The following is a 25,388-nucleotide window of genomic DNA, read 5'->3' as shown; positions in this document are numbered from 1 at the left end:
AAAGGAGCAGTGTGTCAGATTTAGGGGGCTTTAGTGTCGTCAAGCTGTGAGGACTGCAGATTGTAGCCAGCTGAAACTTCTCCTGGTTACAATTCCTTCAGGAGGTTGTAACCAGGAGTTGAATTATCCACAGAAACAAACAGACCAGCTGATTTAAACCGGTAAATACACTTAATAAAGACGATGCATGTCACAAATCGGTGTTCGTCACGTCAGAGACAGGCCGCTAGCATAGCACCTGCTTTTTACTCTGATAACTGAAGATCCAGATGTTCAGGAGGTTTTTACTGAAGGCTGAATTATCCACAGAGGTCACCTCCACACCTAATGTGTTCATCATTGAGTCCAAGCGGACGTTTGTGTCAAATTTAATGAAACACATCAAGATATGGCTTTCAAGAGATGAGACACACAAGCTCACAGTGACCTTGACCTTTGACAATCAAAACGAATCAGTTTATAGTTTACATTAAGTCCAGATGGACGTTTGTGCCAAATTTGAAGACAATTCCCTCTAGGTGTTCTGAAGGCCAAATACGAGTAATTCCATCACGGAGTTCACAAGAATGATACGGATGAGAGGTCGAAGAGAAGAGAGTTGAAGAAAGTCCCTCAGGGTGTTCTTGAGATATCGCATTCACGAAAATGAGACAGACAAGGTCACTGTCACATTTGACCATCAAAATTTAATCAGATTATCGTTGAGTCCAAGTGGATGTTTGTGCCAAATGTGAACAAAATTCTCTCAAGGTGTTGTTGAGATATTACGTTCACAAGAATGAGACAGATGTACGGACAACTCAAAAACATATTAGCACCAGCCGCGGTTGTCAATGGCAGGGAGGCATAAAAATTAATGTTTTACTGACACTCTCGGGGCTACAGTGGCGTACACGTAAACGCAAATGTCTCCATTTAGAGGCATTGGTGTTTGTCCATTCTGGGCTACTGTAGAAACATGGCAGTCCAACATGGTGATCTCCGTAGATGAGGACCTGCTCTGTGTAGATATAAACGTCTCATTCCAGGGAAACAAAAACACAATCCTTTTTTTTTTTTTTTTTTTTTTACATATTATTTTTTATTTTATATTATATAGTTTATATTGCTGACATACCCCCCTGAATCCTTCGCACTGGACCTTTAATAATAATTATAATATCCATATAACATCAAACACTACAGTCAACACAAACTTTATTAGGGACACACTCAAATGATCACCAGTGGGTCCTGGGGACTCACTACACTGAAAACCTACAAACATCACTGAAGTTTTATTTTGGGATATCTGCTGATCTGATTCTATGTCTACTGAACAGCTGTGTGATGAACTCTGTGAGGGGCTGAAGAGGAGCTAACACCAGACCAGAACCACACACGTGGAGACGAACTAGATGACACCACTTATCTGGGACGTTCACATTTTGCAGTTTCTGCCCCGAACAAAGAGAACACACTTCGTCAGTCAGCACGAACCGCTGTACTTTACACCACGTACAACAACACAATGGTACGACATGAGTAGAAGCAGACTGAGACTCTGTGGCTCTATACAAACTGCTGCAGTCAGCACGGTGTGGCGGACAAAAGACCTGCCCGGTCCCACCAACGGTAACAGCAGACAGGGTTACTGAGGGGGGGAGGGGGGTTAATCTAACACAGTGGACACATGCTACAGACTGTCCAACATGTTCCAACAGCAGCATCATTACCAGCAGTGCTCACCTTTGATGATTTCTGCACCTGGTCACCGATGTAAATCTTCCTGAACTGTTCAAAGAAGCTGAGCATGGCCAGCTCCAGCCTCTCGTTGCCCGCCTGAGCGAGCCGAGAGTCAGTCAGATTCATCAGCTGGAGCACCCTAAGGTTGACACACAAACACAAACAGCTTAATCAGCTTATCAATTATTTAAATCCATTTTATTTCAAGTTCCAGTTGGGTTTAAGGAAATCTATTCAACGGACTCATTAATCTAGAAATCACCCCAGAAAATGTGGAGTCCCACAGGGAAGCGTTTTGGGGCCTCTAAGGTTTCCTTCATATATCAATGACTTGGAATGTGGAAATGTTCTTTACAATGCTGATGACTCCTTCGTTTTAGGACTACATAAGACTGAGAACATATTTTGGCCCTGGTGGTACTCCCCATGATCCAGCCTCTTTTTTAGGGTCTCATGTACCCCCACACATATCTCTGTTTATCTGCTGACAGCCTATCACCCTCTACCAGTGCTACAGACAGTACCCTCTGCCTCAACATGTCAGGAACTACACACTGATTACTGTCAGACAAATACAATAAATTAACAGTAGATTGATTACACTGGAAGGTTAGGGTAAGGAGGTGATGGGGTGGTTGCCTGGTGCAGCAAGCGCTTTTTTTCACTAGTGGAATTTAATTTAATTTAAAAAAGAGGCAGTGCTGCACACCTCACATTTCACAACCTGCAAAACGCTTTCTGTGTGCTAGAGGCTTTATACACAATCAAAAAGAATTCACTAAGATCAAGATCAATTCAGTCTTGACCTGAACTCTTCACAAGGCCAGAACTTATAAACGTATAACATATATTTAGCTTAAATCAAAACTTAGGTGAAATAAACCCATAGTGAAGTCTTCAAATTGCTTGTTTTGTCCGACTAAGAGTCCAAAACACAAATATAACCAGTTTAATAACATATAATACAAAGCATTAAATCTTAAAACTTGAGAACCTGAACCCCAAGGATTCTGGGAAATTTTAATTGCACAAAAATTGTGGTCATCGTAGTCGCAGATTATTTTTTTCTGTCTATTGACCAATTGTTTCAAAGACAGTTTCTAGGGAGTATAAAGGCCAGCGTCATAGGATTATTTGATGTTCCAGTGGGGTTTCAAGCAATCAATTCAAAGGACTTCTTTATCAACAACATCTGGAGTACCACAGGGAAGCGTACTGGGTCCTCTACTGTTTCTATTATAAATCAATGTACTTTTCTATGCTGGTGACTCCGTTTTAGTGTCACGAAAGACATATTTATACATAATCAAAGTTCACTTAGATCAAGATCAGTTCAGTCTTGACCTGAACCTGAAGGCCAGAACCTATAAACGTATAAAATGTATTTAGCTTGAATCAAAACCTTGGTTAAATAAGCCCAAGGTTTAGTCTTCAAATTGCTTGTTCTGCCTGACTAAAAGTCTAAAGCAAAAAAATTAATCAGATAACTATCATAAAACACAAAGAAAAGCAGTAAACTTTCACAGTTGAGAACCTCAATCTGGGTAATTTTGTTTAAATGACAAATCAAGATCAAAATAGTTGCAGTTATTTTTATTCTATCACTTGATTTCAAAGACGATTTTGTGGCTTTTGCTGATTGATTTGTTTAAGCATAAAAACCCTTGCAAAGTCTAATCAGATAAAAATCAAAATAATTTGATTCCTCAAAACATATCTAACTCGACAACTCTCGTGTCTTCTTGAGTTCTTACCGACAGACTAACTCTCCGTCCATGGCGTCCTGCTCATCTGTACTCGCAAACGACACCCGTCCTCCTATAACTGCCCCGATTATATAAACCAACCATGTCAACCGACCTGCACAGGGAGGGAACGCACTGTTAGGGAGACATTAAGATCCTGAAAACAAGATTTCAATTCATTCACTATAATCACAGAGACATCATCTTCAACACTTCATATTTTTTGTGTAATTTCTTATTTTATATTTAAGATTCTTGACTTGCAGAATTTGTTTCTTTTTCTTTTCTCTAACTGTGTTTATTTTGATCGTTACGCACCAAAATGCCAAAACCCATTCCTTGTTACGTGAGAAAACACCTGGCAGTAAACCTGATTCTGCTTCATGTGAAACTACAAGAGTTAATGTGACACTGTGAGCGTGCTGTGTTAAGTGTGTGTGTGTGTGTGTCAGTGTGTGCCTGCAGCTCGTACCCTCCTGCACAGTGATGTCTGCAGCACTCGAGTTGGTGGACTGTAGCAGTTCCTGGTAGGTCTGAGCCGCCTGGTCGAACAGCTGCACCAGCAGAGCGCACGTCTTCTCGTACTCACACCTCCCGATGGTGGACAACTGGTCTAACTGCTGCTGGACCAGGCCGGCGTCGTCCAGAGGGTCTTCTAAACCATCTCTGTGGAGGCAACACGTCAGTTCAGTTTGAGACTACAATCAGGTGTTTCTGGAAAAAATTTCAAACCTGCATTGTTTACATCCCTGTTAAATAACAACTTATCTTTGTTTGTTCTTTTTTGATGCATTTGCTTCATTTCATGACACATTATTAAACATATCAAGGCTGTGCATCGTCTGCGTCCTCAAACACGTGAACAAGATACAAAAAAAAAACAGGGGAACACTTTTAGAATCAACACTATAACAACACTAATGCTCAAGAACCTGCAGAAGGATCCACTGGTGGTTTATACAGAAACAAGTCGTACAGAGAAACAGACCGTCAGAGAGTGTGCGTATATCTGACTCATCTCCAGCTCCAGGGAACAGTTCAACATTTGGGGAACAAGGTTTATTTGCTTCCTTGCTGAGATTTAAACAAGAATATCAACATGTTAACATGCTGGATATGAAGCTACAGCCAGCAGCTAGTTAGCTTAGCATAAAGACTAGAAACAGGCAGAAACAGCTTGGCTCTGACCAAAGGTAATAAAATCCATCTCCTCTAAAGCTCTCTGATTACAATTTGTTTGTTTCATCTGAAAACCAACAGAAGAGCAAAATGTAAAAGTTGTGAGCTAGTTGGTTATATGCTCAAGTATTTCTTGGCCAGACCCTTGACATCCTGGAGTCTTGTTGCTGCCATGAGGTTGCCAAGCAACCATCAGAGACTTTCTATCAGAGTAACTTGTCTGGCCGAGAAAGTTTAAGCACATAACTGCCTGTACATCTACAAGTTGTTGTTTTCTTACTGGATTGGACTGTTTCAGCTTTTGTCCTTCATTTCTTACATGTATGTGTAAAAGTACATAATAACATATTGTATCAGGATAAAAAAGAATTGATAAATTGATTTTACAACACCTGCGTAAGTAAAACAAGTAAAAGAAAAAAGTAAACTATCAAAATAAAAGAATCAGTCAGTCCTTGTCAATCAAAACAAACTGCTGAGAAAAAAAAGCACCAACAATAAACTAGAATAACCACCTTGCTGTTGTTTGTTTGTCATGATTACCATATGAATTGTTATGGCCAAAAACACGAATGCGACAGTCGGGGTCACAGTGACAGTGACCTTGACCTTTGACCAACAAGTTGAAGTCAGTAATTTTTGGGTCCAGGTTGAGGCTTTTGCAAAATATGAGGAAATTCCATCAAAGCTTTCTTGCGATATCCCTTTCATAAAAATGTGACGGATGAGGGGTCACACCAACTTGTATCTTTGAAAACCAAAAATCTAATCAGGTCATTGTTGAGTCCAAGTGGATGTTTGTGCCAAATTTAAAGAAATTCCTTCAAGGTGTTCTTGAGAGTGGTGTTCAAGACAATGAGACAGATAAGTCATAGTGACCTTTGACCATCAAAATCTATTCAGTTTATTGCTGAATCCATGTGAACGTTTGTGCCAAACTGGAAGGACTTCCCATAAGGTGTTCTTTAGATATCACCTTTACAAGAATGAGACGGACAGATGGACAGACAACCTGAAATCGTAATACCTCTCACCATAGCTAACACCAGCAGTGAACTTAGCAAAATAAAAGCATCAGTCAGTCCTAGTCGACCCACCCAAAAAAGCAGCTGATAAAAAACTGCACTAACAATAAAAAAAAATCAGGGCAGTAATGCAGATCAAAGGCGTCTCACTTTAAAGCTGACGGTGTTACAGAGCAGATCTCACCTGAGAATGACGTGGACCGACTCCAGCCGTGACGTGATGTAGGCCTTGGTGACCTCCGGAGTGTATGTCTCCAGCAGATGAGGCTCGGTGGCTTTGACGTAGGGGACCGACGCTGCCAGGCGCTGCCATAGACTCAGCAGGTAGTGAACACTGTTGGGGGCAAACTCCCAGTGCTGACACACCGGAGGAGAACGACACGTGAGCGTCACTGTACAGAGTCACAGCTGAAACTCTTTAACCTCTGTGTTCTGCTGGTACTGGCTCCGAGTGTAAAAATAACCTGCTGTATTTGGGTTTGACATGTTGTAGGATTTTTGTTGTAGGAATTATGTGGACACAACTGTACATCTCTGCTGAGCCAAACGATGCTGCAGCCATAAACTCCATCACTACCTGTGTTTTGGCAATAAATAAATGGATGAGCAATAATTTCTTTAAGTGAAATGAAGACAAAACTGAAATCCTGCTAAAACAAAAAGAAAAATGCTGCTTAATAATCTAATTTAACTCCCTGGATTAAATCTGAGGTGACAAGTCTTGGCGTGATCCTAGATTCAGATCATGTTTCCACCTCAGAAACAGAAACATCACTAAGGTACGACCATTTCTAAATATAAAAGATGCCGTGAAATTGATTCATGCCTTTATTTCGAGCCGACTTGACTGTAACGCCCTTTTTACTGACTTGAGCTGACTGAAACCTCTGCAGCTCGGCTATGAACCAGAACCAAGAGGAGAGAGCACATCAGGCCAGTCTGAGCTGCTCTGCACATCAGGCCAGTCTGAGCTGCTCTGCACTGACTTCCTGTTACATTTAGATTTTAAGCTCCTCCCCCTTGTAGACAAAGCCCTACATGGGCTGGGACCAAGCTACATCACTGACTCCCTTGTTAACTATTTGCCTCCAAAAACACTGCGATCATTTTATGAATCAGTTAATCCATGTTTTAAACTGTTTGGAATGTTGTTTTATATTACATTGCCTTGTTTGTCTGTTTACTGCAAAGACCTTTGTGCTTCATCTCTTGTATAAAAGGTGCCATATAAATAAAGTGTATTATTATTATTATTGTTGTTATTATTACCCTTGCAACCCTTCTATCTGGGTTTGTATATTTTCCAAAACTTTTCCAGGCTTTGCTTTTTAAAAATTCCATGACCTTTCCAGGTTATTCATGACCGTAAAAACCCTGTCATCAGGATCTGTCTGATTCAGCTCAGGAGACAATCGCTGATTGATCAAACTAACTTCACTCTGTGTTAATTCAGGTCCCAGTGTCAGGAAAAAAAGAAAGCTGAGCTGAGTTTATCGTCTGTTTTAGTATATGTGACGTTTGGAGACGTCAGAGTTGGTTAATCATCGGCTCCTGATCGAAGCATTTATTCAGCGTCCCTGCTGTAATTCTCCATGTGTGAGATGTGAACACCCACCTGCAGACTGGTGACGGTGAAGTTGGCTATGAGGCGAATAACTTCAGGGTAGTTTTCTACTTTGACCAGCTCCCCCAGCTGGTAGTTACTCTTCAGCCTCGCCAGTAGACGACAGAACTCGTGGTAGTTATTAGGATCGGGCAAACACTGAAACAAACACCAAAACAACGTCAAAAAAAACTGCTGCTAACAAAACAAAACAAAGCTGTGAAAGTGTGTTTGTGTGACCGACCTGTGGGTTTGCTAGTATCCTCTTCACTCCGTCCACCAAATGTGAAAGAAACTTTGCTCGTTCTGCGTTGTTGAAGAGAGACCGCCTGACAGAGGCTATCTGAACTAGACACGACAACACCTGCACACACAAACACACAACAGTCTGTCACACACAGGAGGCTCCGCAGGTTACTCTGGAGGGTTTATCATGATATGAAGGACTTACCAACGGGGAAAGGGACGGAGGGATGGAATGATATAAATTGAAAAAGAGCTGCAGGGTGGAGGAATCAAGAAACGCTGCAAGAGAGAAAATAAACAGAAGATGATGTCAGAACAAGTTTTAAGCGGGATTTATACTTGTGTGTCAGCTCGATACAGAGCCTACGCCGTAGCCTACACACGTGGCCTACACCGTTACAAGCATATTATACTTGGGCGGTGGTGTGTCTGTGTCACTCTGCAGTTACACCTCCAAAATACTAGTTGGTGGCAGCTGTTTCTGTGAAGTGCTGTAAAGTTTAGTTGATTCAAAACACACATTAAACACACATTAAACACGGCTTAATAGAGACAGTTTCAAACACAAATCATCTTCACTATAACTCGCAGCATTCACAGACAAACACTAGTCTTTATCTGGACACATTTTCCCCACAAATACAACATGCTAACATTATTAGCACAAGCCTATGGCATTTTACATTGTATAAATTAGCCTAGCAGCTAGCAGAGATTTCCTCTGCTCATATTTCAGCCAGGATAAATCACACACAGTGTGTGGAGGCTTTATTGTCTTCACAATTTATTGTTTCTTATCTGTGAAATGAAAGTAAATCAAAGCTTTGTTTCCACTGAGGGAAATGGTTTCAGCTTACAGAGACAGACAGGAGGTCTGCGTCACTGTGACGTGGAGTTACATTTCTGGGGAGGTGCACATCAGGCTCCAGCGTTGATTTCAAGCACAAGTATAAATCCCACATTACAGACACAATTCTTCAAAGGTTATTTTCATCGACAGTGATTCATTGTTTGGTCTGTAAATGCCAAAAACAACAAAAAAAAAAAAATACAGTTCAACATTCATCCAAAGTTGATATATGTTAATGTCCAAAACCCAAAAATACTCAGTTTACCGTGATGTGAAATCTCAGAAAACTATTTGCACGTGTATTTAATCAACGACTTTAATGACTGATCAATCATTTTACTAATTGTCTCAACTCTAGTTGAGACTGACGTTTGTATCAAAAGGATCCACTTCAGGGTCACAACAAGATTCACAAAATCTTTTGAGTGTCAACTGTAACTACAAACTGTTCTGTGAGATCACAGTGACCTTGACCTTTGACTTATGAACACCAAATTTTAATCAGTTCTTTCTCAAGTCTAGGTGGACTTTCATGCCAAATTTGCAAAAATTCCCTAAAGGTGTTCTTGAGATATAGCGTTCACAAGAATAAGATAGATGTAAGGTCACAGTGACCTTGACCTTTGCTGGCAAATTCTAATCAGTTCATCCTTGACTGACAGTGAAAGTTCGTGGCAAACTTGAAGAAACTTACTTCAAGATATTATTGAGAAATTGCATTAACGGGAATACAATGGATGGGGTCAAAGTGACCTTGACCTTGGAATTTCAATAACCAAATTCTAATCAATTCAATCTAAATTTGGGCCAAATTTGAGGAAACTCCCTCAAGGCCTTCTTGAGATATTGAGATCATGAGAATGTGACAGACAGGGTCACAGGGACTCTAAACTTTGACCACAAAATTCTAATTAGTTCATCCTTGACTGACAGTGGATGTTTGCGCCAAACTTAAAAGAAAAAATCCCTCTAGGTTTCATTGAGATATTGCGTTCATGAAAATGTGACTTGTGACACGTAAGCTTCAGTCTAAGTGGGCATTTGTGCCAAATCTTAGGAAACTCTCTCAAGGCCCTTTTGAGATATTACTTTCATGAGAATAAAACGGATGCAATATCACGGTGACCACCAAAATCTATCCAGTTCATCCTTGACTTAAAGTGGACGTTTGTGCCTAATTGGAAGAAATTCCCTCAAGGTATCCTTAAGATATCGTGTTCACAAGAACGGGACTGACGGGGTCACACTGTCCACCCCAGCTTTAATCACTGAATCATTTTTCGAATGAACAAACATGAAACACATTTTTAAAATGTACAATAAAATCTGTAAATTAATCTCGTGCTTCCCCGAGCTGAAACTGAACTCAGAGCTCACACTGTCCCCGCGCTCACTGCAACTACCTGATCTCCATGACGTGGGGATCTGTACGGTGCAGAGGTCGTCCGATGACTCGTCTGTGGAAGTTCCTATAAAGTCGTAGTTGAGGCAATTGTAGCTGAGTTTGAGCAGCTGCATCAGGAGGCCGTGCTGAGACTCATCGTTCAGGTTCAGGTTCTTCCCCGACGCCTGAAAACAAACAGGAAGAAGATGATGAAACTGTGTTGGTGAGACATTTATTTCATCCAGCTGACTGAGTGCAGTATCATGTCGTCTGTCTGAGCTTATGTTTTTTAATCCCCTCTAAATTCTGATCCGCTGTTTGTTTTCCTCCGTCTGTGTCATTAACTGACAGACTGTTACAGCAGGTCAAATATTAAGCTCTTTATAAAGTCTGCTGAGGGGAATTATTTTCAGACTGACAGTGAACGCAGCACAGTGACGGTGTGTCAGGTGGTGACATCAGCTGGTCTCTGCATCACGCAATACAACAATTCACAAATCGTTATTCTCTAACTTGTTATGTTTTATCATTACTGACATGTTTATACAAGCTGTTGACATTTTTACTGTTTGTTTACTTTGTCATTCTTTGGATATTTTTTCTTTATGTATCTGACCAAATGTCTCCCCTTCTGTTCCTGAGATACAATGTTAAAACATGATGATGTCAAGCTGAAGCTGACCTTTGACCTTTTGGATATAAAATGTCATCACTTCATTATTTCATCCTGTTAGAAATTTGTGCCAAGTTTTGTCATAATTAGTGTAAGAATTCTTGAGTTATGGCCAAAAACATGTTTTGAGAGTTGCCAAATTTGTGAAATTTGCTTTAAGGCCCTCATGGGACATATTTAAGAGAATGACATGGACGAGGTTAAACTCCATTCAGTTCAGTGAATGTTTGTGCTAAATTTCAAAACTTCCGATACTGCATTTACAAGAATAAAACAGATAAGGTCACAGTGGCCTAAAAATATCATCAGTTTGTCATAATTAGTTTATACAACTTTGAGTTATGGCCCAAAAACATGTTTTGTGAGGTCAAAGTGACGTTTGACCTTCAAACACCAATTTTGTATTCTTCAGTCCAAGTAAACGTTTATGCCAAATTTCAAGAAATTCCCTCAAGGTGTTCTTGAGATATCCCGTTCGCAAGAATTCGACAGATGCAAGGTTACAGTGACCTATGACTACCAAATTCTGATCAGTTCATTTGTGAGTCCAAGTGGATGTTTGTGCCAAATTCTTCTTGAGATATCGCGTTCACGAAAAATGACAAAGACCACTAAATTCTAATCAATTTATCCTTGACCCTAAGTTGATGTTTATGTCAAATTTGGAGATATTCACTCAAATTGTTCTTAAAATATTTTGTTCATGAGAATGAGACAAACAGAAGGTCACAGTGACCTTTGACCACCAAATTCTAATTGGTTCAATCTCCACCTCAAAATGAACATTTGTGCCAAATTTGAGGAAATTCTTCTGAACACCTTCAAACACCAAATTCTTATTCCTTAATCCAAGTCAATATTTATGTCAAATTTTGAGAAATTCCCTCAAGGTTTTCTTGAGATATCCCATTCACAAGAATCCGACAGACGCACTGTGACCTTTGACCACTAAAATCTAATGAGTTCATTGTTGAGTAAAAAAGTAGACGCTTGTGCCAAATTTGAAGAAATTACCTCTAAGAGTTCTTAAGATATCACATTCACAAGAATGAGACAACGTAACAATAAACCGATTAAATTTTGATGGTCAAAGGTCAAAGTCACCGTGACCTCGTCTAAGTCCAAGTGGACGTTTGTGCCAAATTTTAAGAAAATCTCTCAAGGTGTTCTTAAGATATTGCGTTCATGAGAATGAGACAGACAAGGTCACAGTGACCTTTGAACATCAAAATTTAATCAGTTTATTGTTATTTCAAGTCCAAGTGGACGTTCCCTAAGATGTTCTTAAGATTTCGCAATTACAAGAATTAGACAGATGTACGGACAACGCAAAAACATAATAGCACCGGCCACGGCTCTCGACGGTGGGGAGGCATAAACATTTGTGCTTTTCTGATGCTCTCGTCGCAGAGGTGCTGTGAACTATGGTGGTCGACATGAAATCTTAAGTGTCTCCATCTAGGCCAGTGTTTGGTTTGTCTGTTCTGAGCTACTGTAGAAACACAGTGGTGCAAGATGGTGATCTCTGTAGACGAGGGCCTGCTCCCTGTGTAGATATAAACGTCTCATTCTAAGGTAACGAAAACACAATTCTTATTTTCAGGTGATTAAACACTAAACTGATTCCACTATATTCCTTTTAAATCCTACATACTGGAGCTGTAAAAGATGATTTCCATCTTGTTGTTTTGTGCTCTCTGTAAACGCACCTGTTTGAGGAGGTTGCAGGAGAGAGTGAAAATGTCGAAGAGCGAAGAATCTCTGAACGATGATGCGATCTTCCTGTGTTTGGTCAGAGGATGCGTTGTGTCGGCCTGAAGAGGAAACAGACAGCGTTAAACATTTTCAATACGACGATGACACACAAACGGAAGAAGAAGAAGAAGAAGAAGGAGAGGACGACGACTCACCTGATTGATCTCATTCGTCAGCTGGGACAGAATAGTGACCCCAATGATGCAGTGCTCCACGCTGTCCTGTAAACACACCAGTTACAGGTCAGTTCCACAGCAGCAGACGCACACTCTGTGACACACGACTAAAACACACACCCACCTGTAGAAAGCGTGTCACATCGGCGATGACGTTCCTGAAGACATAGTCATCTTTCTGACAGTCAAACCAGCCCAGTTTGGTGATCCTGGCGTACAGCTGGATCAAAGCTTGCGTCACAAACGCAGCTAACTTCGGCCGCGTGGCCAAATAATTCAGCACATAGTTCCCTAAAACATCACAAACAAACAAACAAACATCTGAAAGACTTTCTCAGACTGAGCTGCTGTGTTTCAAAAGTCCTAACTAACATACTGTTAGTAAACAGTATGATGTTTTTGGTGGGCACGGCTTAGCTGGAGTCAAAACAGTTCTCCACAGACATTAGCTAGCGCTAGCTAACAAGTTCAAGTCTTATTTTAGACGATGGAGGAAGATGATGTGAGTGGTGCGTTCAGAAACACTCATTCTGAGTGTGGGAGTGCACTCTGACACAAACTGGAGCGTTGATAAATTGGGAGCGCTGTCTGAATGTAGTGTTGGGTTATCCAGAGCAGCGCACTCTCAGAGTGGCAGAGCGCACTCTGGACACTCTGTCTATGGAGACGGAGCAGCAGAGCGCCGAGCGGAGTGAATGTGTGATTAACTTAACCGTTGGTTCATTCATGTAGAAATATAACGCTCCGTTTCTTCCACCAACAGGGCTCTCATTTTAGTGTAGAGCGTCAGACTGAATTTACCAACGCACCATGTCAGGTCACTCACTCTCCGGGACCGCCAGTGTTACTTGAATAAGTAAACACTGACCAACGGGACCAGACTGGCCGACCCGTATGCTCTCACTCAGTGGATGGATGATGTCACAGGAAGCCAATCTTACAAAGGAGGACCACACTTGTTTGTTTTGCTATGGAAGCTAACGTTAGCTAATGTGCTAAAAAGTTAGCGTTCCAGAGAAATCCAATATTCCTCTTAATCCCTCCCCAGTTTCTGATGAGGTGGACATGATAACCCTTAATACACATAACCTTATTCATCCCTACAACAGGAAATACTTTTTCCCTAACCTGATATGAAGTGTGCGCTGCACATGTGAGCATTTTTGATGATGGCCTCCGTCCAGTCCTTTGGTCTTATCACATTTAACCATAGTTGTCTTTGTTTTTGTTGACGGGCAGTGGCGGCTGGTTTTGAGCCATGACTCCTTCTATTCTGGCTCCCAATAACACAACAAGACAAACACATTTTAACACTCCTATGGAGCCTACAGCCCTGTGGGGGAGAGGCAGCTGCACCTCCAGCTGATAACATGATGTCAGCCCTAAAGCTGACCTTTGACCTTTTGGATATAAAATGTCATTGTTTCATTATTTTATTCTGTTAGACATTTGTGTGACGTTTTCCATAATTAGCGTATGAATTCTTGAGTCATGGCCAAAAACAAGTTTTGAGTCTCTGACTGATGATTCAATTCTTGGGTTTTCAGGGGGCCTGATAATAATTATACAAATGTGGTGTTATTTCAGCACGTAGTTGTTAGTCCCTCAAACGTGGCTCAGTGTTCGCTCCAGTTGGAGCAAAGCTGCAGCAAGATGCACTTCCAAGAACCAAAAACAATGAAGTTCTTTGGAAGAGACGACTTCGGAAGACTTTCGCCGGTTCTGGACCATGAGAGGAGCATGAGGACAGGATCTGACCCTTGCTCTGACTTCTTATCTCCTCCACCACCCCTCCACCACAGTTTATCTACTGGAAACATGAAAAAATGAGCTCTGTGGTTCAGAGACAGCTGGGAGCCACGGCTCTGCTGCACCTGCTCATCACCTCATCAACTTAATAAAACACACCCTCAGGACACAGACATGACAAATAAAAATAAAGTGTCATATGTATAATCACTGAAGCTGCAGAGTTTTCTACATAAACAAGAGATCAAACAGGCGTCTGTGTATCAGAGAATCATTCAGTGTTCTCAAACACAGGCTGCGTTCAACAAATGACATCACATGTTGTGTTAGTTTGTCTCTGCTCAGCCTGCAGGAGCGTTCAGCCTCGATCCAACACTTCCACAATGTAAAGACGCCGTGCGTCTGTCTCTGAGGACACTCTGACTGAGACGCTGCTGAAAGAAGGAGGTGGACTCACGGATGTCGATGCGTTGTTCGAGCGGTAGAGGGTTGCTGGTTCGAGATACCAGTTTAGACAAACAGGTGGCCGCAAGCAGCTGAGAATACGATGACTGCAAAGAGACAGGAAACAATAAATTAATGTTTGTTCAGTTCTTCTCAAACAATTAAAATTTAAAAATCAAAAACAAATAAACAACAGAATCTGTGTTTGTTTTCACGGGACTGGTGTTACTGGTGTTACTGGTGCTGGCATCAGGAGGAAACTAAACATCACATGTACAACAGCAGAATTATTTCTTTGACTGTAGTTTGTTTAAAAGTCTTTTCAGTGCGACACCCTCTGATGGGACAGTGACACCATGGCGAGCGCAAACACAGACAACATTTTCCTTCCTGTTTCTGTGCACAGAGACGACCAACGCTCCAACTTTAAACACAAACATGGTCCTTGCTTGTGAATTTTAAAGGAGCAATCCACCTTTTACACATGAAGTCAGTGTGCAGGTCCAAGTTAACCCTTTGAACTCTGCAGTAGAAATGCTCCTCCTGTGCCTGCTTGGAATTTTTGTTTGTTGTGATGTCATTTCCTGAAGTATCTTCAAACACTTCATCACCCTAAAATCTGTACTTCCTGAGCTATACAGTTATGTGTGTTGATAAACTATAATAATTGTTGAATTTAAATAATCCGACGCACTGATCCAAAAGATTTTTAAATGAAGAAACATAAAGATTTCTTCAGATTCTTTTAAGTTTATATTAAAACTAAAACACCTTCTTTTCCCAACTTGCCTGGAGTTAAACCCATGGGTTTTCTTTCAGCCCTCCAAATGGGGTGCAATATCTTTTATTTATTTATTTCAAATTTACAAGCGCCATCGCTGGAATATCTGAGGTCTATTTGGGATATCGAGGTGGGCCCTCGCCACGGTCGGCACAGCCTCGTTCAATTAAAGGTGCTGCGTCGCCTTCACCTCTGAAAAGTCAAACTCTCTTAAATGTTCCCAGATGTTGATTCAAGAGGTGGGTGATATGACCCTAAAATAATATCACAATATGTCAGGGTACTGTGATATTATAGGCTGTCAACAAGTCATGCAAATGACCGATTTCACACACTAAGCCTCTATTTCTCAAGCTGTCAAAAATAATCAGTATTGGCCAGATGTTCACTACAAGAGGCGACGTTACAAATTTAACAGCTTTTCAGTAGTGACGTTAACTAACTGACGGAGTAGCGCAGCAGTGTCCATAAAAGTTACAAACTCTTTTTCTCTGGAAAAACTCTGAAATGCAGCCGACTGTTTTTCTGCAGAGGTCTGGATAAAAGTCGGGACACTGAGTCGTCTCAGTGTCATCGTTGCCATGGTTATGGAGGCTCTGTTAACCCGCTGACTGACTGATAAAAGGTGCCGTTTCACCAATTCATCACATGTAGCCCGACGTCTTTTTATAAAATGTCAGACAGATGATTGACGATTAATCTGTAGCTCTACAGCGGAGGTAACATAAGCGGGTTGTGTAACAGAAATAAACATCCACGTGAAACTCAGTGCGCTGTGTTGATGTTACTGGATGTAATGAAGCCTCAAGGCTTTTTAGTGATCAAATTATTCAAGTTACTCGAGGAATCGCTTCAGCTCTATATCGCACATTCACATATATGGAGTTTTTTACTTTACCAAAGGTTTAATCACTTGACGGCACGCTGCAAATGTGTATTTAAGACGTTTTAAGTCTTGTTAATGACCCGCGGCCGCCCTGGTTTACAGAGTATGTCTGTAGGGTGGTGTTGGTGCTTGATCCAGGTCCCTGACTGTGACGGTGCAGGTCTACTCACGCTGCCTCTCTCCAGCAGCAGCTGACATTTGCTGAGGCAGTCGGGACTGTTGGTGAACTCCACCAGAGCTTTCTCTGCCTGGTGTCGGACGGCGGTGTCGGTGGTCTCATACAGCTGCTTACACAGGATCTCCAGCTGGGCAAGGCCCTAGATTAAACACACAGAGACACAAAGTGGAAGAGCTTATCAGTCTCTGACAGGCTCGTCTCACAGGCCGACACAGCGACACTGATGACTGCAGAAGAAGAAACAATCACACAAGAACACAAGAGTGTGCATGTTTGGGCCAAAATGAAAACAGATATAAATGTGCACATTTCAGATCTCAAGATGTTTACTCCCCACACATTTATTGATACAGAGCTTCATGTGGCAGCAGGAAAAGTGCTGAGTCATGCAGAGTCACTGATAGATTCAAAATGGAGGGGTAAAGAGGGAGATTAGAGGTGGAGGGGTGTCCTCTGGTTGTGTGGCGGTGTGTTCACTGCCTCCGTTACACTGTGAGGAGTTCAGGGTGCAGCAGTGAGCAGGTATGACAGAGGGTTACATCATGTGAAACTCTGCTGGTCTCAGATAAGAACCAAACGCTCCGTCTGCTGCAACACACCGAGCCAAACTCACAAGTGTGTAATGATTCACACTGATGATGTCACAGCAGGTTATAAACACGAGCGCAGCAGTGCAGACAGGAGGTCTGACACAGAGGGGTTAAAATGTCTTCACGGCAGGAACGGGCATCTTTGAGGAGTTTCCATACTCGAGTCGCCGTTAATAATTAAAGGGAACGTGTCGTCATCAACAGCGAGTCAAGACATTTTGAAGGCAGCGCTCCCACTCAGTTTTACTGATGAATTTTTTAAACTTTTCCATGATGTTATTTAAGCAGTTTAAAATGGGCGGGACTATAAACACGCACTTCACAGATATTTGAGGGTAACCAAACTATTAGCGCTTTTTCTCTTTACTCGCAAGTTACTCATTCCTGCCACCAGCTAACTGTTAGCTGCCAACAGACCAGCATATACCGAAACTTTGCAAAATGCCAAGGCCACGCCTCTTTTGGGGAGATAGACAACTGAAGCTCCAATCGTGACGTCAGACATGTTTTAGATATTTCATGAACATAATTCAAACAACAGTCAAAATATTGTAAATTTAAAACTTTTCCAAAACATTCTCTCAGTTTTTTCCAATTTCAGAACTTTTCCAGGAAGTTCATGAACTCTGTGAGGAGATAAGAGTCAGAGCGCCACCTGCTGGCTGTTTACTGTAAGAGTCTGAGAGAACTGCTGACCTCACACAGAAAACACAAAAGCAAACGTTACGTGTTTCTTTTAGGTAGATCAGTAATGGATCAGTTATGGATGATCAGCTGTAGCCTTAATTTCATTTATGAAAACTATGACGGAATTTTGTCAACAACATTTTTCCCACGATGAAAACGAGACAATGACGAGCTAAAACTAGATCTTGATAAGAAAAACTAAGACAAAATTTGTGCTTTATTTTCACTGACGTCACGAGACGCTACATGAGCGGCAGGCTAGTAAACTCAGCACCAGGACGCGCATGCAACACGCCAGCCACATCATGTCCGCAGCAAACTTCTGCGCTGAACACCGAAGCAGCGCTTTGCCCCGAAGGCACCACGCTGCTCAACTCCAGTTTTGTCCAGCTGGTCTACCTCCTGTCTGTGAGCAGCTCCGCAGCCCTCCGACTGGTAAACTAAATAAAACTGTAAAAAACAAAAATGAATTTGTCATTGTACCAGAGGCAACGAGGAGCAGCAGAGCCACCCTGTGTGTTTCTATATGTCACACTGAAATAAATGAATCTGTAAAGCTCTGCTGTCCGACAGGAGAGCAGCGCTGCAACACCAGCTGAGGCTGAAACACCACAGTAAAGACATGATCGGCATCTGATCAGTTTTATTTCAGCTGGTATCAGACTCTTTAAATGAGCCGCTCTGAGACAGATCCTTCGGACTGGCTCACAACATCTGTAGTGTTGTGTGCACATCACAGTACAGATGTTCATGACACGAAGAAAAGCAGCAAACTGTCGTGTTGGACAAACATCCAGTATTGTGATAAGTGCTGTGTTTTTGTCTCGCTCCAGGTTCGAGGCTCTAAACTGAGTAAACAGGACTGATGTTGTCGAGCGCCGCACACATCCATCTCAGCTGCTTGGACACTGTTTACGTCCTGACTTCCTGCTCCCCTGACGCCTCCTGCCAGCCGACAGATGGTTTTTAGTTTCTAATTTTAAATCAGACCAACTTCTGGTTGTATTTGCAGCCTGACAGCTCACAGATGTGTCGCTGCTTTCTAGTTTTTAATCACTGTTTACGTTTTATGATATGTGCAGGTTTGTGTGGATTCAGCAGTTATTACTCAGCTGACGTCCACGCAGACAGAGATCACTGCTCCGCCTCCCAACGACCTCCTGGTCAATAATAATCACAAGCTGCTGCCCTGATTTGAGCAGAAGTTAAGATCAAGTCTGCAAATCAGTGTTTTTATTGTAAGGTCCCATTAAACTTATCTCCAATTCAAACACAGGCCTTTTCATACACACAGATGGCGCCATAGAGCCGCTACAAAGTCCTGTCTTTACACCTCCTTTGTATCTTTACACAGAACCAAACAACAGCAGCATCAGTGTGTGACTACACACTGCATCGTGGCTTTGTGGAATCAACAGAGGAGTGACATGTAACATACACGTCAGCAACGCTTTATAAACAACAACAATGGCATTAAGGTGGGATTTATACTACTGGGTCAAATCGATGCCGTAGTGTGGAGCTGAATTTTGTAACGTTACCTTTGTTAAATGTTGCTGTTGTCCCTGGCTTCATATGAGCAGAGGAAATCTCTGCTAGCTGCTAGGCTAATTTATACAATGTAAAATGCCATAGGCTTGTGCTAATAACGTTAGCATGTGTTTGATGTGTGTTTGATGAGTGTTTAATGTGTGTTTGATGTGTGTTTAATGAGTGTTTAATGTGTGTTTGATGTGTGTTTACTGTGTGTTTAATAAACTATTTGTGGACATTTTCGGCTGCTGTTCTTCTCCTTTAGGTTAGCCGCTGACTGTTAACTTTTAAATCTCCTGCGGAGGGTCTCATGCATAACAAGACTTCAAACTGTTACACCCATGCCGCCCATGATCCCGTCCTGCCGACTGTCCTGTTTATTCAGACACTGTTCCGGCGCCATTACTCCCTCCTGTGGCTGATTAAAGGTGCGACAACTCTGTCCCCCCGTTCTGCGATCGTACCTTATACAGAACGACGGGGTGGCACAATGGCACGATATTCCCACCTTGAACAGGCGGTGTAAAGGAGCTATGAGATGTTTTAACAGTTACAAATAAAGCAGACCAGCCGACGTGCAGTGTTTCTCCTGTAACTGTACAGGGAACTCTGCCAGGTCCCAAAAAATCTCTTTTAACACCAAAAATCTATTCCAGTGTTTCCTCTAAATTCATCGTGCAGCACCACAGTGAGTCCATGAAGGAGGCGAGTGTCTGTGGTGCGTTCACATGTCTGTAATGAAAGCAGGACAGTTGAGAGTTTGTTATCTGAACTTTAACTGAACAGGTAAAGCGGAGATGATGCTGTCGGTACAGGTGACAAACAGGCTCAGCAGTGAACGTGTTCGTGCTTTTAGCGACACCACAGAATATTCCATTAAAACAGATCAGTGACGCCGTTTTAACGAAACCTTCAACTCCTGACATTTGCTCCTGATGTTCCTCACCACTGTTATGAAGGGAGGAAATAAACCTGAGTGCTCGATTTAGACGTCAGCATTTGTTCAATGTAAAGAGTAAATGTTGCCCAGCCTCACACGCAAACATAATGTTTTCATTTTGTTTTACGACTGAAAATGGATAAAATCTCTTGTTAGTGTAGAGCTGCGTGCAGCGTACTGCTTCGCTCTCTTTGTTTATCTTGAGACAGATCTATCTGTGGTTGCAACAGATCAGTTATCCACCCTGCAACTCAAAACTCCACGAGCAGGGAAAAAAAAAAAAAAAACTCATGACAAGTTCGACGTGTGCTGCATTCATGGACCAACAAAAACATCTGAATTTAGAGCACGGACACAGAATGATACAACAGGACACACACCAGAGTCCTGCACCAGGTCGCGTACCAGACGGGTAACCTGCAAAAAGCTGTGTAATGGGGAGGGATACGTATATATATATATATATATATATATATATATATATATGTGTAAATTCACGGATACAGGCACGAGTAAAAACAAACTATGCAGGCGGGCAGCGGGTGAGAACAAAAATATATTCTTTATTTTCCAGAATAAAACAAAGTAAAAAGATGTGCAGTACATGTGTAATACTCTGACATGTAAATCACTGTTATCGAGCAGCAGTTCCTTTTATTTTGAAAGTCAGTGACACAAGTGTAACCTTTGACCCCGTGGTCACATTGGTCACCGGCCGTAACCTTCAGTATGCTGAGAGCTTCTTCACCTGATATGCCGTTATAAAGTCATAAAAGTGAGCTCAGCTGATTCACTGAATCATCATGATGATTCTCCGACATCACAACACCACTGTGAGCCTGAACTGTACCAATACAGGACATTCATACTCCTGTTGCCATGGTAATCGATGTCTCAATCAAACGCTTTGTTTTATTTAGTTTTTTCTAACTGTATAGACACTTGCCCAAAAATCCCAAACAGCCAACGAAATAGGAAATAATTCTCCAAAATGGTTGAACATGGGCAAAGCTACAGTCTATTCATTCAGAGGCCGACGAATGGACAAGTTGGTTTTTATGGTGCATGGCTGTAACTTATTTGATGCAATGACGACATGTTTTGTAACTGTTTTCCCTAAAAAGTAAAATTCTTGATGTCCTCAATTTTTGTCCTCATCTTTCATTAGACTCATAAATACAATACTACCAAAGGTTATGAACGACATCATTGTTTGACGCACACTGAGTTTAATTTCTTTTTTTAAAAAGAGGATGAAAATTATGACCTTATCGTTCTAGAATCTTCTTGTTAGCAGCCCGTCTGTGACGAGCCAAACAGCATCAGAAAAACTGATTTATAACCTGAGACGTCTTTATTCAGAGTTTTTCCTGGTGTAAATCAGCTGGTCGGTTTGTTTCTGAGAGGAAAAGACAATGAACTCTGAATGAATTCAATTTGTTGATTTTCTGTTTTACAGCACTGTAAACTGGGTATATTTAAGTTTCTGACTTTTGATCTGATAAATAAAACACCTCTGAGGACGACTCTGGGAAGTTATGACACTTAGAAATTATTATGTTTCATTATTTTCTGACATTTTATTGAACAATTAATTGACTGAGAGAGAAAATAATCTGTATACTAATCTATCACAAAAACAGTCCTAAACATGACTGTAATTAATGTCATTTTTCATAATTTGATGCACGTTCTCAAACTAACCAACCTAAATTGCTTCTCCGTCAGTCCCGTCATCCTCTGTGGTTTCTATCAGTCGTTTTTTGAGACGCTCCTGAGTTTTCATTTATCTGCTGGTTTCACACTGAACGACACAAATGGTCCAAACAGCATCGTTAAAACCTGCTCTGAGATCACAGCAGTGACACGACGGGACCTGACTGATTTTTGCATCAACAAATCCTCCAGGAAGCCACAAGTGTTTTAACTTCTGCTGGACAACTTGTTCCTGCAGGTGAATTTTCTTGGTCACTGTCAGGGCATCTTTACGCTAACTGGTGTTCAAAATTCTCAAAATATATATGTTTTTGTTTTTTTAAAAATCTATTTTGTTGATAATAATAACAGGATAAGATGAGATAAAAAAAGAGAAAATTCTCTTAATTATATGACGTAAATTTCTGTTACTGTAATTAAATATATGATTGGTGGAAAAGTCTGACCCAATGTCCAATATAACTTTCTTTTTTTTTCTTTTCTTTTTTTTACTTTTTTTTGTGATAGGTTTCTTACATGCCAGTTACTTAAATTATATATTTTTTTTAAAAATAAAAAAATATTCAAACCATTTTTCTGCAGGTGACAGGAGGTTATAACGGCCACTAAATATTTCTGTACTAATATAATATAATGAAATACAATATAGTATATCATGTAGTAAAACAGTGTATTTACATATTATGGTTTGATAAAGTACAGTGCAGATATGGTACAAGGTGCGATGCAACAACAGCTATCCAATAATAACAATGTTATTGTTATTATTGTAATAATTATCTGCTGATTATTTTCTCCAATTATCAATTAATAATATTTATTCAATTACTCACATTTTTTTGTTCTTAAACTGAAACTATTATTGCTGTTTTTTGTTGTGGCAATCAAACATTTAAACTATGGGAAAACATTTTTTAAGTCGAGATTTTAAATAAACCCTCTGTTTTTTTGCCTCTGCCCACACTTTATTTCATTATTCATTATTCAGGCCTGTTTGTGTTTAAATAGAGTATTTAAAAAAAAAAAAAAAAAAAAAAAAAAACTATAATCGTCTAAATGTCAGAAAAATTCCCATCATGATTTTGCAGAGTCTTTAAATGTCTAGCAGCAGCACAAAGAATAACAAATAAATAAATACAGATAAATAGGGAAGAAATTTTTTTTTTCTTACAAGTGAATTTAATTTTAAGATGTAAATCTACTGTAAGTTACTGTAATTAAATATATGTTTGACAATAAAAGGGACATGTTATAAAACATTAATATATAACTTTGTTTATGGTGATGTAATTTACATCCCAATACTTAAATTACATTTAAAAATCAAACTAAATATTCAAACTTTATTTTCTTGCAGATTACAGGAGGTTTTAACAGCCACTAATAATGATACTTAATATTTTCTGTATTAAAATAGCAACATAATAAAATATAACATCGTGTTATGTCTTATATCTTCAAATGTCTCAAACCCACGGGTATATTTCTAAAAACATAACGCTGACGATAAAAAAAAGCAGCAAATGGTCACATCTGAGCAGCTGACATGATTTCACTGATTATTAAATTATTTGGTGATTGACTCTGTTGATCGACATATTGATTAATGATGCTTGTAAAACAAACCGGTATTTATAATCTTTTATTCCTTCTGCTTTTAAATTCTCTGTAAATATTATTTTATTGTTTTTTTCTGATCTATTTTATTGATAAAAATAATAAGATTATATTTCTTACAAGTGAATTTAATTTTATAATGTAAATCTACTGTAAGTTACTGTAATTAAATATGTGTTTCACGATACAAGGGACATGTTATTAACATTAATATATAACTTATTGGTGATATGTTTCCTACATCCCAATTACTTTAATTATATAAAAAAATAAAGTAAAATAAAACAATATATTCAAACCTTTTTTTCTTGCAGATTACAAGATGTTATAACTGCCACTGATAATACTTAGTATTTTCTGTATTAATATGAGCATAATAAAATATAACATAGTATTTATCATAATATATCTTTAAATGTCTCTTAAACCCACAGCTATATTTAAAAAAAATAATAATAATAATTTTGACCAAAAAAAAAGAGGCAGCAAATGGTCACATCTGAGAGGCTGACATAATGCATTGATTATCAAATTATTTGGTGATTGACTCTGTTGATCAACATTGATTAATGACTGCTTGCAAAACAAACCGGTATTTAAAATATTTTATTCCCTCTGCTATTTGTCTATTACATTCTCTGTAAATATTATTGTTTTTTAATCTATTTTATTGATAATCAGTGTATATATAGAGGTCTTTAATCTGCTGAACTCCTTTGCATATTTGTTATTTTTATCTGTTAGTTATGTATTTATGTGTCTAACTGTTACTGTGTGTTTAAATATGTTTGCTGAGGGTTAATAAAGTTGTCTGGATCTGAATTCTGCATTTTAAAAAAGAAAGAAAATGATGAGCTTATTCTTCTAGAATATCTTTAACAATCAGATCACGAACTTTTCTTCGCAGCTCATGTGACAAACTATTATCATAAAGCTTGTTTGGACCCCAGCCAGAGAAACACAGAGTCAATGTCAGTGATGCTGTTGCTCCTCCACCATGCTGCAGCTGTGAGCCTGTAGCACCGAGGCTAACACTGCTGCTCCTCCACCATGCTGCAGCTGTGAGCCTGTAGCATCGAGGCTAACACTGCTGCTCCTCCATGCTGCAGCTGTGAGCCTGTAGCACCGAGGCTAACACTGCTGCTCCTCCACGCTGCAGCTCCATGCTCAGTGTGTTCAGGTTAGCCTCTGTCTCTGCTCCGCTCTCATGCTACAGCACTTTAATACAGCTAACAGCCTTATTATTAATAATCCCCTGCTAGCTGCTAGCTGTACGCAGAGCTACAGCACAGGCTACAACAATAACACGGAGCACGGACTCAGCTCTGACACAGCCATTGGAGGAAGTGGGAGAACTGGACTAGTGTGGAACCAGTCTGTCCTCCCAGTCCAGCACCCAAACATGTGTCCAGTCCGGAGCCCGGAGCAGCAGCTAGCTTCACACACAACAGCCCGGCTCGGTTACGCACATTAACAACACAGGTGGAAATACCCCAGTGCCCCCACTGTAGGGTTCCCAGTAGCCGAGCTGGTGGCAGCAGCCCCGGGGCACGGAGCCGGGTTTAACAGACAAACAGTTAAACAAACCCGAACCATGTTTTCAAACGGGCTCGGGCGGGAGAAGTTAACTGAAGCTAACGTTAGCATAGCCGCGCTAACAGGGTCGGCTAGCATAACAAGACAACAAATAAATAAATAAATAAATAAACCCTGGGGGGGGGGGGGATTAATGAGTTCATGTGAGGGTTCATAACATTAATAATGTCCACATTGTGATTCTCACTGGCGCCAAACTGGTGAACTGGTGTTAGCCTGACAGCTACCGCTCCGCCGCCAGCCCGTGTCTCCTTTATTGTTTACTTCAGTCAGACACACCGATAAAACCCGCCGTTATGCCACCGGAGCT

The 25,388-nt window shown here is 40.5% G+C and overlaps 1 protein-coding gene across 1 annotated transcript in view; it reads right to left on the bottom strand.

Moving 5' to 3' along the window:
* Nucleotides 1-25,388, bottom strand: part of xpo7 (exportin 7) — a 226,857-nt gene that overhangs the window by 19,283 nt on the left and 182,186 nt on the right. Inside the window, exons 25-38 of the mRNA XM_050053743.1 lie at nt 16,603-16,626; nt 16,392-16,538; nt 14,568-14,661; nt 12,486-12,652; nt 12,341-12,406; nt 12,140-12,244; nt 9,777-9,942; nt 7,729-7,802; nt 7,522-7,641; nt 7,290-7,436; nt 5,859-6,031; nt 3,943-4,136; nt 3,480-3,585; nt 1,729-1,864 (exon numbers count right to left, since the gene is read on the bottom strand). Of these exons, the coding sequence (XP_049909700.1) occupies nt 1,729-1,864; nt 3,480-3,585; nt 3,943-4,136; nt 5,859-6,031; nt 7,290-7,436; nt 7,522-7,641; nt 7,729-7,802; nt 9,777-9,942; nt 12,140-12,244; nt 12,341-12,406; nt 12,486-12,652; nt 14,568-14,661; nt 16,392-16,538; nt 16,603-16,626 (1,719 nt within the window). The remainder of the gene's footprint in view (nt 1-1,728; nt 1,865-3,479; nt 3,586-3,942; nt 4,137-5,858; nt 6,032-7,289; nt 7,437-7,521; nt 7,642-7,728; nt 7,803-9,776; nt 9,943-12,139; nt 12,245-12,340; nt 12,407-12,485; nt 12,653-14,567; nt 14,662-16,391; nt 16,539-16,602; nt 16,627-25,388) is intronic.

This window comes from Epinephelus moara, chromosome 9 (genome assembly GCF_006386435.1).
Source record: "Epinephelus moara isolate mb chromosome 9, YSFRI_EMoa_1.0, whole genome shotgun sequence".
NCBI classification, from domain to species: domain Eukaryota; kingdom Metazoa; phylum Chordata; class Actinopteri; order Perciformes; family Serranidae; genus Epinephelus; species Epinephelus moara.
The sequence above is the reverse complement of the archived record's forward strand: the minus strand, read 5'-3'. Positions and strand labels throughout refer to the sequence as shown.